Genomic DNA, 17,350 nt, shown 5'->3' with positions numbered 1-17,350 from the left:
TTTAAATTTTTACACGTTCATGTTAGCGTAATCTTTCGTACGGAAGACTATGATAACGCGAACGTACGATTAGCCTGGGTTAGCTTACGTTAGTTAGCTAGCTAGCTTAGTTTACGTTAAACATTCAAGGTAAACATTCAGGGTGTTGGAACGGAGCCCAACATTCAGGGTGTTGGAACGTAGCCCCCTTTCCAATGAACCGCTCACCACTTGTTGTGGAAACCCGGGTGCTAAATGACTTGTAAACGACCTGATTTTTTTATTTTTACATATATGATTTCGGTGATCGAACAAATCGGTTTTCGAACAGGGTTCTGGAACGGATTATGGTCGAGAACCGAGGATCCACTGTATATAAAGCAATAAAGTAAGAAAAAATATTTAAAAGGAAGGACATAATCTGACAATAGAAACATGTTTCTGTGGTTATTTTAAAATACTGATGTCAAAGATTGTTGCCTCGTGCATTCTCTACCTCTGTGCAAAAAGCCCTTTTGGTTGGTTATGGTTGAAATTTTTTACCTCATTATCTGTTTATTTTATTTTTGTATATTTTGATGTTTTCGGGGATTGTTTAGATTGGCATCATCCATAAGAGAAAATATCTGCTGTTATATAGGTGTCAGGTGTGTATAATAACAATTATTTCCCATTACTCTTTAAGTAAAGTATTGAAAATCTTTGACTAAGGCCTGACATCTGAGTTACTAATAAGAAATGGTCAGATGGTAGTATTTAGGCATGAGGTCTTGTTGTTTGTCTCTATCACTTCCACACAAAAACACACACCCATACACGCCCACAAATCCCATCAAAGGTCGAAAAACAGACATTTCGTTTTTTTGATCATAGGACCGAGCGCGTACAGACATGCTCACGCTTGCTCGAACCCCAATTGGTTGGTGTCTTTCTGTTGACAAAGCTTTCATCCTTGGTTATATGGATGAGCTAGCAAGCACCTGGGACCTCGCTTCATGTGCTCGACTCAAGTGGTTGAACTCACCTGCTGCCTTCCTGCCTGTGCGCCAGGCTGCCTTATTGTTCCTTTCCCCCCGGATCTGTTTTTTTTTCTAAATTAGGATCTCTCTTAAAAAATAACGCCTTCGGAATTCACCTTACGAGATCACTTAAGACTTAAACAGGACAAACTAGACGGGAATGCTACCAGGCGCTGGAGATCGATATCAAACAGAAAACGAATATTACAAAATAGCCAGGCAAAATAGACGGGAACGATACCGGACAGAAAACAAAAGCAGGAAACCGGACAGAGTAAAAACCCACGTCTTGCAGGTGCAGAGGTTCGTTGACGGACTGACAAAGGGTGAGTGAGAACACTGAGCTTAAATAGGAGGGAAGCCAATCAGTCAACGAACCGCAGCTGGCGTCAAACGGGCGGGGACAATTGGGCGCCATGGGCAACCGTGTCGAAAAGAGGACATTTTACATAGAGAAGTGATTATCTTTTTTAAAAAAAATTATTTTCATTTGTTTATTTTTTTCATATCTTATCCCCAAATGGGTCATTTGTGTTCGCTGTCAGGCATCTGATATGAGGGTGTGAAAGTGCAATTCAATGGTGTGTTTTGTACCTTTGGAGTGCTCCCATACAATGGTAGGTGGTGGGTATCCTTCAGCAGAGCAGTTTAGGGTGACGGTTTTCCCGTAGATCCCGTCTTGGTCCTCAGGCTGAACCACAAACTGAGGTGGAACTGGACACATGCAAGTAAAAAAGCAGTGAGTAATCTATAGAACACTGTCGATTATTTTTGCAACTCCGGAATTAAGCTCTACAGTAGAGTAGATTCGTCTTATATATGGTTCAAATGGCGTCTGCTTTTTAAATTCTAAAAACATCCCTCTTTAGATGCGGAACAATAATTTATTTCACCGCTCGCTTTAGTTTTTAATTCAGACAAAGTCTTATGTAAAACTGGGTGTCATGTCCAGCATGGTCGCCGTGGCGACCGGCTGGTCCCGCCCCCTCGGCACTGGCTGGAGCAGATCGTCTAATTTGCGTGTGGGCTTCTTAAGGGTGGGTTGTGGGTATTGCGGGTTGCTGGTTCATTTCATTTTCTGTTCTGTTTTGCTCTGTCCTGTTTTGTTTGATTCGGATGAAACCTGTGTTTGCCCGTTCTGAGTTAATGCCTGTTTTGTTAGTATACCTAGTCTGAGTTCCTGTTTGCCTGTAAGCCTGTTTTTGTTTTGTTTTGTCCCAGAATGTTGGACGACTTTTATTTCCTTAACAAAAGTATCTGATCATTAACGCAAATGAGTTCTCCCTTCCTGCCTCCTGCCTCCGATCCGATCCCGTCCCCTGACACTGGGTATTCCAAAGCTCATTGACACAGTAGTCAACGTGAATTCAATAACTCCAAACTGTTGCTCATTAGACATATGTAAAACTTGGAATTCCAAAGCTCATTGACACATTAGTCATTAGTGGTCAGAGGGCAGAAACATGTCAGGCAACCGGGACAGGAGATCGGAGCGTGGTCGGTGGACAGAAACAAGTTGGGCAGCCGGGATGGGAGACCGGAGCGTGGTCAGAGAAAGGAATCAAGTCATGTAGCCGGAATGGGAGATCGGAGAGTGGTTGGAGGAATGAATCAAGTCAGATAACCGGAGACGATCGAGAAGCCAGGGGCATATGAGTAGGATACAGGATAGGACGAGACAGACGGGGAGCCAGAGTCAAAAAATGCTTGCCCTGCATGTGCGGAGGTTCACTGACAGACTGACCAGGAGTGAATGAGAGTACTGAGTTTAAATAGGAGGGGACCTAATCAGGAAACGAACAGCAGCTGGAGCCAAACGAGGGGCCACAGGCAAATCATGAATGTCTCAGGCAGTGCACACATTGAACATTTGTGAAATTGTTCATATTATCAACATGGTTTTGATTTTCTTATTTGGATTTAGAACAATAAATTGTATGATCTTAGACATTATCCTTTTTTAATATTGTTTAACTTCATCATGTTCTTGGGATATTTACTGTATTTTCCGCACAATAAGGCGCACCTAAAAGCCTTTTTTTTTTTTCAGAAGCTGACCATGCGCCTTATAATACAGTGGGCCTTATATATGGATCAATATTAAGTCGCAAAGTCTTGCAACTACAGCAAGCAGCCGCCGACTCGATTTTCCCCCGAAGGCGAAGTCGTCCGCTGTGTATTTATGGGATTTATATACCGGCGTTTTATTTCCTAACCAATGTGTCAATCATCATTTGAATCAGTCACTATTGGCTAAAGTTATTTGGAGGTAAAGAGGGCGGATCCTTTTTATAATTTACAGGCTCGCATAGGCTAAAGGGGCGAAACAAAGCCTGCAATTGGCCGAAAAAGATGAATGGGAATCACAGGCTGGGTTGCACTACGGCATAGAGAAAACATGTTTTACTATTCTGTATTTGTAAATATTTTACTCTCCTGGATTTACTACACTCACGGTATTAAGAAGACCATGGTTACGTAAAGGCTGCAAGAGAACTTAGGTGAGCTTTGCGGATTTATATTTTCCCGGTATCTTGTTTTAGAACGATCTTGATGTTTCTGTGATGAGTCTATTTTTAAACTAAATTCAATTCAAAGTGTTTATTGTCATATGCACAGTAAAGAAACCCCATATCCCTGCACAATAAAATTCTTACTTTGCTGTCCAAAAATAAAATGGAAACTAAGAAATGTTTGTTTGGTGACATCGTACGGACACCGCATCCGCACGTGTCTACGACACGTATTTGCTTCTTTGCAAGCTTTCGGAATGTTAAGGGGGTAATAAGTTTGACTGAACTATCTGACTGTTTTGTCGACGTTGCCATTGTAGCGCCTTATAATCCGGTGCGCCTTATGTATGGAAAATATAGGACCAAAACTCTTTTTTGGGGGTGCGCCCTATAACCCGGTGCACCTTATAGTGCGGAAAATACGGTACATCTCCAAGGACACAAAATATTTTTGAAACATTGTGTATATCACAAAAGACTTATTTGTGGGTGCGCCTCATGATATGGTATGGAAAATACAGTATGCACACGTACAAACACACATATATATATATATATATATATATATATATATATATATATATATATATATATATATATATATATATATATATATATATATATATATATAAACACGTATATATATCAACTGTTGGAATTGGCCTTACCTCGAACAATGAGCTGACTCTGGTGCTCCACAGCAGCCGCCTCATTGCGGGCAATGCACGTGTAGTTGCCGTTGTGGTCAGGAGTCAGGTTGGATATTCTTAAGGAACTGGTGAAATCGATATTATCCACCGTCACGCCCAAGCTAATCGGTATAGGTCGGCCATCTTTCTGCCAAGTGATGTCCAGAGGCCGGTCGCCTGACATGACCACGCAGGGGATGAATACTCGTTGTCCGATGGTAAATCGCTGAAACTCAAAGGGCTGAATGTAGGGAGGCACTGGAGACATAAGTGGAAAGAGTGTATACACAAAGGAAGAGCGTTCAAATTTCAATGACATCCTGTAATTTTCTAACTACAATGCTTTTGAAAAGGTCATGGAGGGAACAGAAAGAACCTGAAAAGAAAAGTTTTCCCGAGTAATTGCTTTTCGTGCTCGATCCAGAACATTATATCTTTGCACAATAAAAAAAACATGCATGACTTTGAATTGTGATATTTAATTCACTTCCTTGGTTGCCTACTTCAGGGTCTTTATAAAAGCAGCCTAAAGACTTATGATGTACCCAAAGGAACTGTAGTTAGTATAGCAATGGACAGTCTGTATGAGGTTTCCTTATACGTCATCAAAATTGATTTCAATTAAAAACCCTCTGTATCGAAGTGTTGACGTTTATTTTAAATTAATAGCCACAACAGTTTTTTTTCGGGATGACATACCAAAAAATGGAATAACGGTGGGACAAGCAAAGCTGATCAGGGTGGAAAACATTGAGTGGGAGTGCTGGAGAGTCACGTATTGCTCGTCCCTGTGGATTTGTTTACTTTCCATTTAGTAGTGTGGCATAACATTGTGAAAGTAAGGGAAGGAATGCTTCAAGTAGAATCCAAACGTGGCACCAAACCCCAATGAAAGATGAAAAAGTGCATCATGAACAAGCTGACTATGGCTGCAATGATGACACAAGTCAGGAGACACTGTAGCGAGTAAAAAAGTTTCAAATTCCGTACAGCTTCTTTCACTAAAACTCGACCAAAGCATTCATCCGCCAAAATAATTTCATGACAATATTATGATAAATGGGCCTTTACTTGTATAAGGCCTAGCATTTTGAGATTAAAAATGAGTTATGAAGCAATATCCACCCAATTCTTTTGAATCCATCTCTGGGGGAGGTCAGTTTGAGAAGATTACATCACAGTTACAAATAAACCACCATGGCTCTGCTTTAGAAAACGGCAAAAAACGCTATTTGTTGTTATCAAGAAAGTTTGATCACAATACCCCGATTTTAGCTAACCTGCATTGGCTCCCTGTTAGCTTAAGATGTGATTTTAAGGTTATGTTGGTAGTATACAAAACTATGCATGGACTTGCTCCCTCATATCTTTCAGATTAAATATTGCCCTATTTTTTCGGTCCGGAGCCTTCACTCTGAAAATCCTGGTTGATCCCAAGAGCCAAGAAGAGATCCGCAAGTTCGAGAGTGTTCTCTTTTCGGGCCCCAGTGCTGTGGAATGCTTTTGCAACCTCAGTGGACCTGTTTAAATCTAGGCTTATAACACACTTCTATTCTATTGCATTTATAGCATATATATTCTATTCTATTTCAATACCATACAGCCTCTGCTACTGAGTAGGAAATTGACAGAGATGGGAGTTAGCTCACACCTTGTAGAATGGATTACTGACTACCTGACAGGCAGACCGCAGTATGTGAAACAGGGGGGCTGTACATCGGACACCGTGGTTAGCAGCACAGGATCTCCGCAGGGGACCGTTCTCTCTCCGTTCCTATTCATTCTATATACATCGGACTTTAAGTACAACTCTGAGTCCTGCCATGTGCAAAAGTTTGCAGATGACACTGCGATCGTGGGATGTATCAGAAACGGGCAGGAGGAGGAGTACAGGAAATTGATTCAGGACTTTGTCCGATGGAGCGACGCAAACCACCTGCACCTAAACACCACCAAGACCAGAGAGATGGTGGTGGACTTCAGGAGAACCAGAACTCACCCGGTTCCTGTAACCATCAAGGGAGAATGTGTAGAATTTGTCCAGACCTACAAATACCTGGGTGTGCAGCTGGACAACAAACTGGACTGGACTGCCAACACAGAAGCTCTATGTAGGAAAGGGCAAAGCCGACTTTACTTCCTCAGAAGGCTGGCCTCCTTCAACATCTGCAAAAAGCTCCTGAAAATATTCTATGAGACAGTAGTGGCAAGCGCCCTCTTCTATGCGGCAGCGTGTTGGGGAGGCAGCGTCAAGAAGAAGGATGCCTCTCGTCTCAATAAACTGGCTAGGAAAGCGAGCTCTGTTGTGGGCAAAGAGCTGGACAGCCTAACAACAGTAGCTGAGAGACAGGCACTGAAAAAGCTGAGGTCAATCATGGACAATCCATCGCATCCGCTTCACAGCATTATCTCCGGACAGAAGAGCAGTTTCAGTGACAGACTGCTGTCACTGTCTTGTACTACGGACAGACTGAAGAGATCTTTTCTTCCTCATGCCATGAGGCTCTTTAACTCCACACGGCAGAGTAAAGGCCCACATTAAACCACACCACCTACATTGGATATTACCGAATCTTACTGCATTATGTGTTCTGTGTAGCACTATTTAGTTACTCTATATAACATGCTAAAGTGGGCATTTGCACGTCACACTGGGTATTTGTATATTGTATTCTTTTGGCTTTATTATTCTATTGTTCTCAGCTCAGGGATGCTGCTGGAAATGTGAATTTCCCTTAGGGGATGAATAAAGTATCTATCTATCTATCTATCTATCTATCTATCTATCTATCTATCTATCTATCTATCTATCTATCTATCTATCTATCTATGTATCTATGAATAACCTATATTTTATGTTGACAGCATCTGTGTATTATTTGTTATTGCAACATCCATTGAAGCCTGGTCATCATGGAAGGGGTATTACCTCATGTGCGGTGCCTTCTCAAGGTTTCTTCATTTTCCTCATGTTGAGGTTTTTGGGTTTTTCCTTGCCCTCGTGTAGGCTTTAGATCAGGGGATGTTGTCATAATAGTCTGTGGTTTGCAATTATCTGTGGTCTGGTCTGTGCAGCCCTTTGAGACTCTTTGTGATTAAGGGCTTTACAAATAAACATGACTTGACTTGACTTATCTGTGGTCTGTAAAACTTGGGTGCCATTAGCCCTCAGCACTAACTCCATAATTGGCTCGATTTGGAGATGGATAAAAAATGGTGATGTTGTATCCATTCATACTGTAATATCAATCCTTTGGGTTGACACATTCTATTTGTGCATTGTAGAGTGACTTAGATGAAATGCAATATTTTGGGCTGGCAATTGGTATAGCACCCAATTTGACTTGATCCTGCAGCCAAATACGATTAAAATCAAGTTACTGTCAAAATTAGAGACAAAACCATGTGATTTTCTCCAAAATCTGACCTGGCTTGATACAAATCATGAAAATGTACACTGTTGCTTCGGGAATTGAATGATACCTGATTATAAAAAATTTCTAAAAATAAATTGTGAAATAATTTCTGCAATAGTCGTAAAAACTCATATTGATTTTTATGTGAGGAAAGGAAGTTTACATTAGGAGTGGTTGAGTGTGATTGTAGTACCTACCATTTTTTAACTCTTGTTAAAAGGACAATGTGCATTATTTGACCACTAGATGTCCCTGTAGTGGTCAAACCAAGAGGGTGTGCTTCAAATCACAAGGAAGTATACAAACTATGGTGACACAAAGTGACCAAACAACACCGTTTTGTCTTCTCTCTTTTTGCTGTGAAGTTTTGTGACGTTGTTATTATTTTATTTTTGTGTTCACCTGTAGCAGAAGATAACAAACAAAATGTCTGCTCCCTCCAAGTGAGCCTCATTTTAGATCAAATAAATGCAAATTCTCAACCTGATTGCCTGATAGGTCATATATTTTTTGTTATTACTTACAGCGAGGGTTGGGTAGGGTTACTTTAACTTGATTACTTTCAATTACTTTTGGATTACTCCAATACCAAATATGCTAATAAAAGACAAAATAAACTAAATATGAATAAAATTACTAAATTTTGTGCAGGCTTGGGGAGTAACGGAATACATGGAACGGCAAAAATGATGTTGGCAAGCTGTTTGGATTTATTTCCATTTTGTGTCTGTCGCATCCTTTGTTAGTTTTGACGGAGATCAAAGAGATCAAAGCCAGGAGAGAAAGCTTACCACGTGTTGTGAGTCAAAACTTTATTCATATTTAGTTTATTTTGTCTTTTATTAGCATATTTGGTATTGGAGTAATCCAAAAGTAATTGAAAGTAATCCAGTTAAAGTAATCCTACCCAACCCTGCTCACCTTGTCGGAAAGCACAAAATGTTCAATTTAAAGAAACTGAGGATACTATTAGCAATGCTAGCTCACGAGAAATACGGTCTTCCTCCTGACATATTCACAAATTGTGTGCCTGACTTCAGTCCACACGATCCGTACCACTTTATCGTGAATGGAGTATCCCCATACACCAGTGCTGATCTAAAAGCTTACAGAAGTCTGTATGCGATTCCATAGTGAATACATGCAAGGCATACAGAAATAGCTATGAAATAAGTCATTTCCCGTGTGTTCTGCTCAGGTAAATACTTGAACATCAGCGGTTTAATGGTATGGTAGCATATTTGGTATTGGAGTAATCCAAAAGTAATTGAAAGTAATGAAGTTAAAGTAACCCTACACAACCCTGCTTACAGCAGTATTGTTTTTTATATGAATGAAGAGTTGTTTACCACTAAAAGGTACTAAATAATAAACACTGTCCCTTTAGGTGTCATTTTTGTATATGTCACGGGCCACAAACATCTTGAGAGCCATAGTTTGGACACTCCTGCTTTACAGTATACTGTATATGGGGCATGCATGATTGTAATTTGAAAGTAGCAACCGAATCAATACTGCACTCCTTTTTTTAAAAGTGCAACTTTCTACCAATCATCTACTATATTTATTATTTTATGTGCAAAACATAGGTTGCCAAAAGGGCTGCACATTTAAATGATTATAGTGATTAAGAAGGCCCATTCTGGACCATAATTAAAAATCCCACACTCCTATGTGGGTGGTTCGCACATCGATCAACAGTGACAAGAATAGTGCGGGAAATTAAGGTTACAAAGCAACCGGCTAACATAATACGCCAGTTATGTGCTAAACTGTATTTAATGTTTCTCTCGGAAACCCTCAGCAATCGTGTAAGTCAACCGTGCTTCAGTGTCCAGTGAGATAAAATAACTGCGAAAATAAGCAGCACTTTAGCCGCTTATTTAATTCTCCGCAAAGTGGAGATAATGGACTCCCGGCATCCCCAAAGACCGCGTTTTCGACACGATCGGGGCTGAAATTAACAGACGCGTCGGCTCGCCCAGCGTGACACCGCTGGGAAGCGCTGCTTCGTATCGTCAACCTCTCTTGCGTTCTCACTTGTTTCGCTTATCCCTCTGTTCTGCTCACTTGATGACAAAGTGTAATTCCGCGGCGGCGGCATCCTCGCGCACTGATCAGACGGAAGGAAATGGAGCATAATGGGGAAACCCTCCTCCGTCTTTCCAATTACGGCTCGAGAGATATCGGCGCAGTGATATCATTAGCACAGATACAGTCTTCATTAGCTAGCCTGATGAACTGACAAATAGCAGGTAGACTCATTTATAAGTCTCAGATGGAAATGAAATCTTTTTACAGAGCGACTTGGCTTCCTGTATGAGCTTATTTGTTTATCCGTCGGCTTTGATGCACTTAGGTAAGGGTAACCACATCCTAATTTAACATAAGTCTGAAGCGACAAGAAAAAAGCTGTGAAATCAAAAATCAGACTCATTCAAGCGATGGCTACTTCCATCTTTCCCTATGCCTGCGATACATGGACTCCCACTGCAAAGATGGAAAGGAAAAAGGAGACCATGGAGATGTAATGCCACAGGAATCTTGTAGGCATCAGTAACAACAGCCTGTGTGACAAACGAAACGGTGCACAACACCATTAGAGGGCTTATTGGACCCAATGAAGAACTACTGTCAACTGTCCGGACCAAAACTGCTGTGGTACAGTCACGTCGCAATATCATAAGGACTGGTCAAGACCATTCTCTAGGGCACAGTCCAATGGGGCAAGAGAAGAGGAGAACCAAAAAAGTGCATGGCCGACAACTTCAAGGAATGGACTGGTACCAACTTTTCCACGGCCCAGATCAGGCCAGGAACAATTGGTAGTGAGGAAAGCTATCTTGCGTCCACAGTGCCCTGGCAAACCAGGCAGATAAGGGATTTGTGAACCGTGAAATAATTCTTGATCTTTTAGTCCTATTGTTTTGTCCCATTTTGAAGCAATTTCCTAAATCCGAGCAGAAAATACTTCAGAATTCATCCGTCTACTTTTATCTGTTGTCATCAGTAAACACAAGTGACCAGCACCCCTGGAAGCCATGCATGGAGAATACTATCACACTGTTTCCACCATGTTTCACAGATGTGCTTTGGATCATGCGCTTTTCCCTTTTTTTCAAAATGTTCTCCTTTGAATCATTCTGGTACAAGTTTGTCTTCGTCTCATCCGTCTATAGAACATTTTCCACAACTGAGCTGGCTTGTTGAGGTGTTGTTTTGGCAAAGTCAAGTCTAGCCTGTCTATTTCTGGGACTGATGAATGGGTTACATCTAGTAGTTAACCCTCTGTATTTACTTCCATTGTAGACTTAGAAACTGATCAACCCAATTCCTGGAGGGTGTACTTCACTTCAATAGATGTGTACAGGTTTTTCTTTACCATGGAGAGTATTCGGCAATCTTCTGTCAACATAGTATTTTTGTTGGATGCCCAAGCCTTTTCGGATTGCCAACCTCAGCAGTGCATTAATTTGTTTCTTAGAACGTACCAAACTGTTGATTTGGCTTCTCTCTAATATGGAATTATTTTTTTAGTCTAAGGATCTTCTGCTTTACCTCCATTGAGAGTTCCTTTAAACGCAGCTTCTAAATGCAAAACCACGCACCTACAATCAACTTCTGACCTTTTCATTATTTATTTGATGACAGGTTAACAAGGGAGAAGCGTTCTGAGTCAATCACAGCCCTCTGAGTCAATCGTCCGATCATTCTTAGTCCTTTGGTTTATAAAGAGTGTAAAGGGCTATCATTGCTAGACCCTTGCTCTGCTTTAGACTTCTAAGAAAGTCATGAAAAATTAATAGCTGAAATTGTGCACTTTAAGCCCATGTTAATCATATTATTGTAGTGGGGCGGCAGTAGCTCAGGAGGTAGAGCGCTCGTCTTGGGATCAAGAGATCGCAGTTCGAATCCCGGCTCCTCTGTGTTACATGTCGAAGTGTCCTTGGGTAAGACACTGAACCCCTAATACCCCCAATAAGCAGGTTAGCGCCTTACATAGCTGCACGGCCGCTATTGGGAAATGTGAAGCACATTGTAAAGCGCTTTGGGAAGTCATTGACTTGAAAAGCGCTATATAAATGCAGATCATTTCATTTCTTTTCATATTTCGGAGTGTGTTTATGTGAGCAGCTAAAATAACAAAACATGAGTCACTGTCCAAAGATTTCCGGGCCTAACTGCATATATGCTCACAGCGACCTTTACGTGAAGAAGTTTTGGCAAAAAACTTCCAGGCACTTACCTCTGACACGAAGGTGAACACTCTGGGAGTCCATCTTGTTGGGTTGCACCATCACTTTGCAGTTATACTCTCCGGCATCTCCCTGCTGCACATTGGTGAGCCTCAAGGTGCCGTTGTTTTCGAAGGCCCGCTGTCTATGATTGAATGGCAACAAGGCCGAGTTTTTGTACCACTTGATGGAATAGTAAGGATAGCCGATCACACGGCAGTGAATAAAGGCATCCCTTCCAGCCACGGCGGTCACGTTTTTCATGGAACGGATGCTGGCCCGGCCTGAGAACAAGAGTGGTTCAGAAAGAACTCCTTATGAGGACATTTATTTGTCATGGTGTTCGGCTGAAAGAGTTGTGCTGCGGTGACGTGTACACAAAACATTCACATTTTTATTCACAAAATATTATACAACACAGAGAACAGCCTATCTTATGGTTTTGGCATAGAAAGCTTTCAGAATTATCTTGGTTTATTTGACTTGGCTCTTTTATTTTCCCTTTGGAGCCCAAGATAGCAATAGGACATGTAGAATTGGTATTAGAAAAAAGAATTCAAATTATGGAGGAATATATTCCGTAAGACTGAAAAGCATTCTGTGTTGCTTAAAGTGAAGATTTTAATAATAAACTGTATACAGCAAAAAGGATCATTCTTACACCTTTGGCAGATAATGCTGTTCATTTTGAATCATTTTTTTCTTATTTGGATATCGATATCTTGTTTTTTGAAAGAAAGGTAAAGAAGGTTGATTAGTGGTGTGCCGCAAAATTTTGTAAAAAAAACGTGCCCTGGCTCAAAAAAAGTTGAAAAACACTGCTCTAGTGCTTCTTTACACCGCTACCGGCGTCTGGCACACCTAGCATCCACTCCGAAGAAGAAATCCGCTTCCTCTTCCCAGTTTGTGTGTAAACATACTGTACTGTATCTCCAGCGTGCTAAGAACTTTGACATTTTTATTGTTTAATATCTCGTGCATCCATTTAATATGGTGTGTGTAAAGTGTAAACAAGAGACGAGCCGTTTCTTTTGAAATAAAAGTGGAATAAGAAAGCTTTATACGGTTGAGAAAATGGTCGGACTACTTTTTCCGTCCACTTTCTACTACGAAGGAGGAAGTTGCCTAACTCTTTAAACTCATCTTCCAAGAGTAAATTAACTTAAATTTATTTATCTTTATAGGGCATATTATTTTATTAAATGTTTATTTTTTCGTACAAATCAATACAAGTTTCTTAAACATACAAAATATAGCACTGAGGCAACTTACGAACAAATTCAACTTGTGAACGATCTCGTTCTTAAGTAGTGCAGCGACTGTATTGTTTTCATAGTTTAACTTGGGTGTTTGGTACATTTCATTCAAACAATTCATACTTTGTGGAGAGCACTAAAGCTCAATGTTAATTAAACTCCCACCACAAGCGCTTTGGCCCCCTAATGTAGTGGGGGCGCAATTGCACTTTATTCTTGGACAGTAAAAAAAAAAAAGGAATGGCCGAGGTCACATGCACCACCCTTAACAGGGGTCAGGAGAGCGTGCCTCACTATTTGAGAAACACTGTATTAAGCAAATCACATATTATACTATAACACGACCACATTTTCGGCTATTATGCAATGGCCGCAACAGAAGAAATATGCTTCTGTTTGTTCCGCTTGTATATGTACGTTATATGCAAAATGAGCCTCATTTTTATGCCAATTGGGTAAAAATGTATTTTTGCAGTGTAGAATTGGCTGCCCTTGTAATCGAACACAAAACCACAACACATATACATTCATGTAAAGAGAAGAATATTCCTCTGGCTATTTATTTATATACTGTATAATCAGGGTTGGGTAGGGTTACTTTAACTGGATTACTTTCAAATACTTTTGGATTACTCCAATTCCAAATATGCTAATAAAAGACAAAAGAAACTGAATATGAATAAAATTACTACATTTTGTGCAGGCTTGGGGAGTAACGGAATACATGGAACGGCAAAAATGATGTTGGCAAGCTGTTTGGATTTATTTTCTTTTTTTTCTGTCGCATTTTATGTTAGTTTTGCCGGAGATCAAAGAGATCAAAGCCAGGAGAGAAAGCTTACCACGTGTTGTGAGTCATAATTTTATTCATATTGATAGGTTGGTCGTTTTGGTTGTAACATTTCTCAGAATTCACTGTGTGAATATAACTTGTTTTTATATTCCTAAATATAAAATCAATCTTTCACACACACACACACACACACATGAAGTAACGTTTCAATAATCAGTCTAATTGCATCTCTTGTACGTTTATCAGTCTTGTACTCTTTTATTTTGAAGTCGCATTTCCAGTGTGTTTTTCTGTTTCCTGTGTGAATTAAGTTAACTACACACACGGGAGGGGGGAATGCTGCCAAGGTCGTGGCCCGGATGGGCCACCGGACAGTGCTCTTCCGCTTGGGAAATTTATTTACCTTAATGCTTGTTTTTATTTGAGTAATTCTGCCAACATAGAGTTTATATAAGTTTTAACTTTGACACATATTTAGTTTCTTTTGTCTTTTATTAGCATATTTGGTATTGGAGAAAGCCAAAAATAATTGAAAGTAAAAGTAACCGTACCCAACCCTGTGTATAATTTGGAAAACAATACACAGATTTTACGGAGAAAGACTCATTTAATAACAATAAAAACAAGCGTGCCGAAAAGGCACGATGCTGAAATTATGCTGAAAAAAATCAATTAAAATTAACAAATTAGTGTCTAAAAAATAATAAACTTCAACTGCCTAAACTGTTCATTCTCAGACACCATTCAGACGTGTGCAGCATTCACCCTGACAGACAGACATACGGAAAGACAGACAAGTATGTGTATTGTTGTTCTTGGAGGAGCTGAATTGACAAGCACCTCTTACGTTTATTCGAGCCTGGTGGAACACAAGGCCGGCCGAGTTGCTGCAGGTGCACCGGTACACGCCGCCGTCCTGCACCTGAGTGTGGGTCACGTTGAGCTGGCTGACCACGTGGCCCTCGTGCGTCTCGTAGTGTCCAAGATGATGGTGCGTGTCTTTGATGACCGGGTCGTCGTCCAGCGTCCACATGCAGCGGGGCGGCGGCGTGCCCTTCACGTTGCACGCCAGAAAGACGGGCTCGTTCGGGTTCACCACCTTTTCGCTGAAGGAGGAGAGGATCTTTGGCGTGCCGTCTGTGGGGGATGACAAGGCAAAATGGGTATAGGCTGATGAATTAAACATTAGGGGTAAGCCTGGCGTAATCTCGAAGCCGTGATCAAACCCATTTTTGCAGATAACTACTTACCACTTTTTACCATTGCTACTAGATTACTAGGATATCTAAATTTAAACTATGAAAAAATCTTGATTTAAGTCTGTGTGTGTTTGTCTGTGACTCATAGGCTTTGAAACGGCTGAACCGATTCTCGTGTTGGATTACACAGTAGGCTACTACTTCAGACATCCATGAGTGTCCTTAACTTTAACTAGGTTACATGTCAAGATACTCCCAATAAATTCCCCCAAAATCGATAAACTTTTGCTTTCATGGGGGGTGCTTTTGCAGGGTCTCGAACACCCTCAGGCGGCCAAATTAGGTACCACGGACCACTCCAAGAATCCGAATCCAATCTTCTATCGGAACTAACACCTTGATCAATGCAATTATTTCTTATGCACAAGTTTCGACAAACCACCGTCTCAACAAAGTAGAATGCCCATGAACTTCTCATTGTCCTACCTACAACTGCATTTTTTAATTGTGCCACATTGGTGAGACAAATTCCAACAACTAAGAACAGACAGAACATTTTCCTGCGAGTGTGTATATATATATATATATATATATATATATATATATATATATATATATATATATATATATATATATATATATATACGCCACAGTGGAGAGCATTCTGGCATTCTGGGAGCGCAGTAGTAAACAAAAAAGCTTACTGAGTCATAAACACAGCTCACAAAATAATTGGCTGCTATGCCCTGTGTGGAGGGCATTGACGGCTTGTGACACTGCAATAGCCCCAACAACATTGTTAAAGACTCTTCTCACCCTGGCCTCCATCTTTTTGATCTGTTGGCATGTGCTAGGCACTATGGTCCCCTTAAAACAAGGACTAAATTGTTTCTTCTCCAGAGTCATCACCACCCTTAACAAGCACGAAAGACTGAAACATAGTTAGATTGCCAGTTGTATTGAAAACATGGGTATAGAATAGAAAATGGGAATTCATTGATTTATTGACCTATTTGGGATTTTTGTTGCTGCTAAATGCTTTTACTTCTAAATGCAATACTTTTCTATTGTCACAATTCCCTAACTTTCATTGCACGATATTTACGATGCATTTGTATATTCCACTCTACAAGCACTACTTAGTAAATATTTTTGCCTATTTATCCTGACATTCTTTTTCATTTTATTTTTTACGTGTTTATCCTGGAGGGGTAGAGCGCTCGTCTTGGGATCAAGAGATCGCAGTTCGAATCCCGGCTCCTCCGTGTTACATGTCGAAGTGTCCTTGGGTAAGACACTGAACCCCTCATGCCCCCAATAAGCAGGTTAGGGCCTTACATGGCTGCACGGCCGCTATTGGTAAATGTGAAGCACATTGTAAAGCGCTTTGGGAAGTCTTCATTGACTTGAAAAACGCTATATAAATGCAAATGCAGATCATTTTCATTTCATTTCATATTGTATCTTCTTCTTCTTTTTGTGGGAATTCTGGTCTATGCATGTAGCTCAGAAATCTCTCCGGGGACCTTAACACATACATCTTGAAGGCCCCTGTAGCATAACAAAGGTGTGAATAACGGTGTTGGTTGAGCCAATCGGATTTTCGCCTTCATCCCAAACAACTCACAGTGAAAAAAAGGATACATGCTCCTATGTTCTACAGAAAAATTATTAACTCAAAAATACAGGTCCAACCAGGTCTTGTGATGCACGGAGTCTCACTTTAGTGGTTTTGATCGATACATAGGCATTAAGTGAGATCTGTTTGGTGAGTATAGTTGCAACCAAAACTTATGCAAAATGCCTCATTTTATCTGTGCTCGAGAAACAAACCTGCCAAAACGAAGAAAATATCATTCTGTGCACAGAAAAAAAGGCTCAGAGATTTTGTTTGAGTGAGAGTAATTATTATAAATAGTATCATCATATACACATAATATTTCTTTAGTCTAAATTTTGTTTGGAACATGATGGTGCCCATGCTCATCCTGGAAGTCTTATACAAAGAGATTGGCTGCCTTTTGGTATATTTGCCATCAATTATTTTCCAATTATGTGTGTCTGCTGCACGTGATTATAGGTGATCGATATGTTCTTTTTATAGCTGGAGGATCCTGTTGCCTGAGCAACACTGCCACGGCAACCTCCAAATTACGTGCATGAGCATTTGTACGTGTTAGTGGAGTCGGAGATAATGATACTAATGGTGGTCCGTAGCAGAGAGTCACAGCACAATGCTATTAATACCTAA

General features: G+C 40.5%; 1 protein-coding gene across 1 annotated transcript in view; it reads right to left on the bottom strand.

Annotated features, from left to right (window-relative positions):
* The window catches only part of dscamb (Down syndrome cell adhesion molecule b), a 254,521-nt gene that overhangs the window by 66,125 nt on the left and 171,046 nt on the right, over nucleotides 1–17,350 (bottom strand). The window contains exons 7-10 of the mRNA XM_088345171.1: nucleotides 14,741–15,037; nucleotides 11,863–12,135; nucleotides 4,180–4,458; nucleotides 1,593–1,712 (exon numbers count right to left, since the gene is read on the bottom strand). Coding sequence (XP_088201297.1) covers nucleotides 1,593–1,712; nucleotides 4,180–4,458; nucleotides 11,863–12,135; nucleotides 14,741–15,037 — 969 coding nt within the window. The remainder of the gene's footprint in view (nucleotides 1–1,592; nucleotides 1,713–4,179; nucleotides 4,459–11,862; nucleotides 12,136–14,740; nucleotides 15,038–17,350) is intronic.

Source organism: Urocampus carinirostris, chromosome 10 (genome assembly GCF_059441175.1).
Source record: "Urocampus carinirostris isolate Australia breed hairy pipefish chromosome 10, RoL_Ucar_1.0, whole genome shotgun sequence".
NCBI classification, from domain to species: domain Eukaryota; kingdom Metazoa; phylum Chordata; class Actinopteri; order Syngnathiformes; family Syngnathidae; genus Urocampus; species Urocampus carinirostris.
Note: the sequence above shows the minus strand (reverse complement) of the source record. Positions and strands in the feature narration are given on the sequence as shown.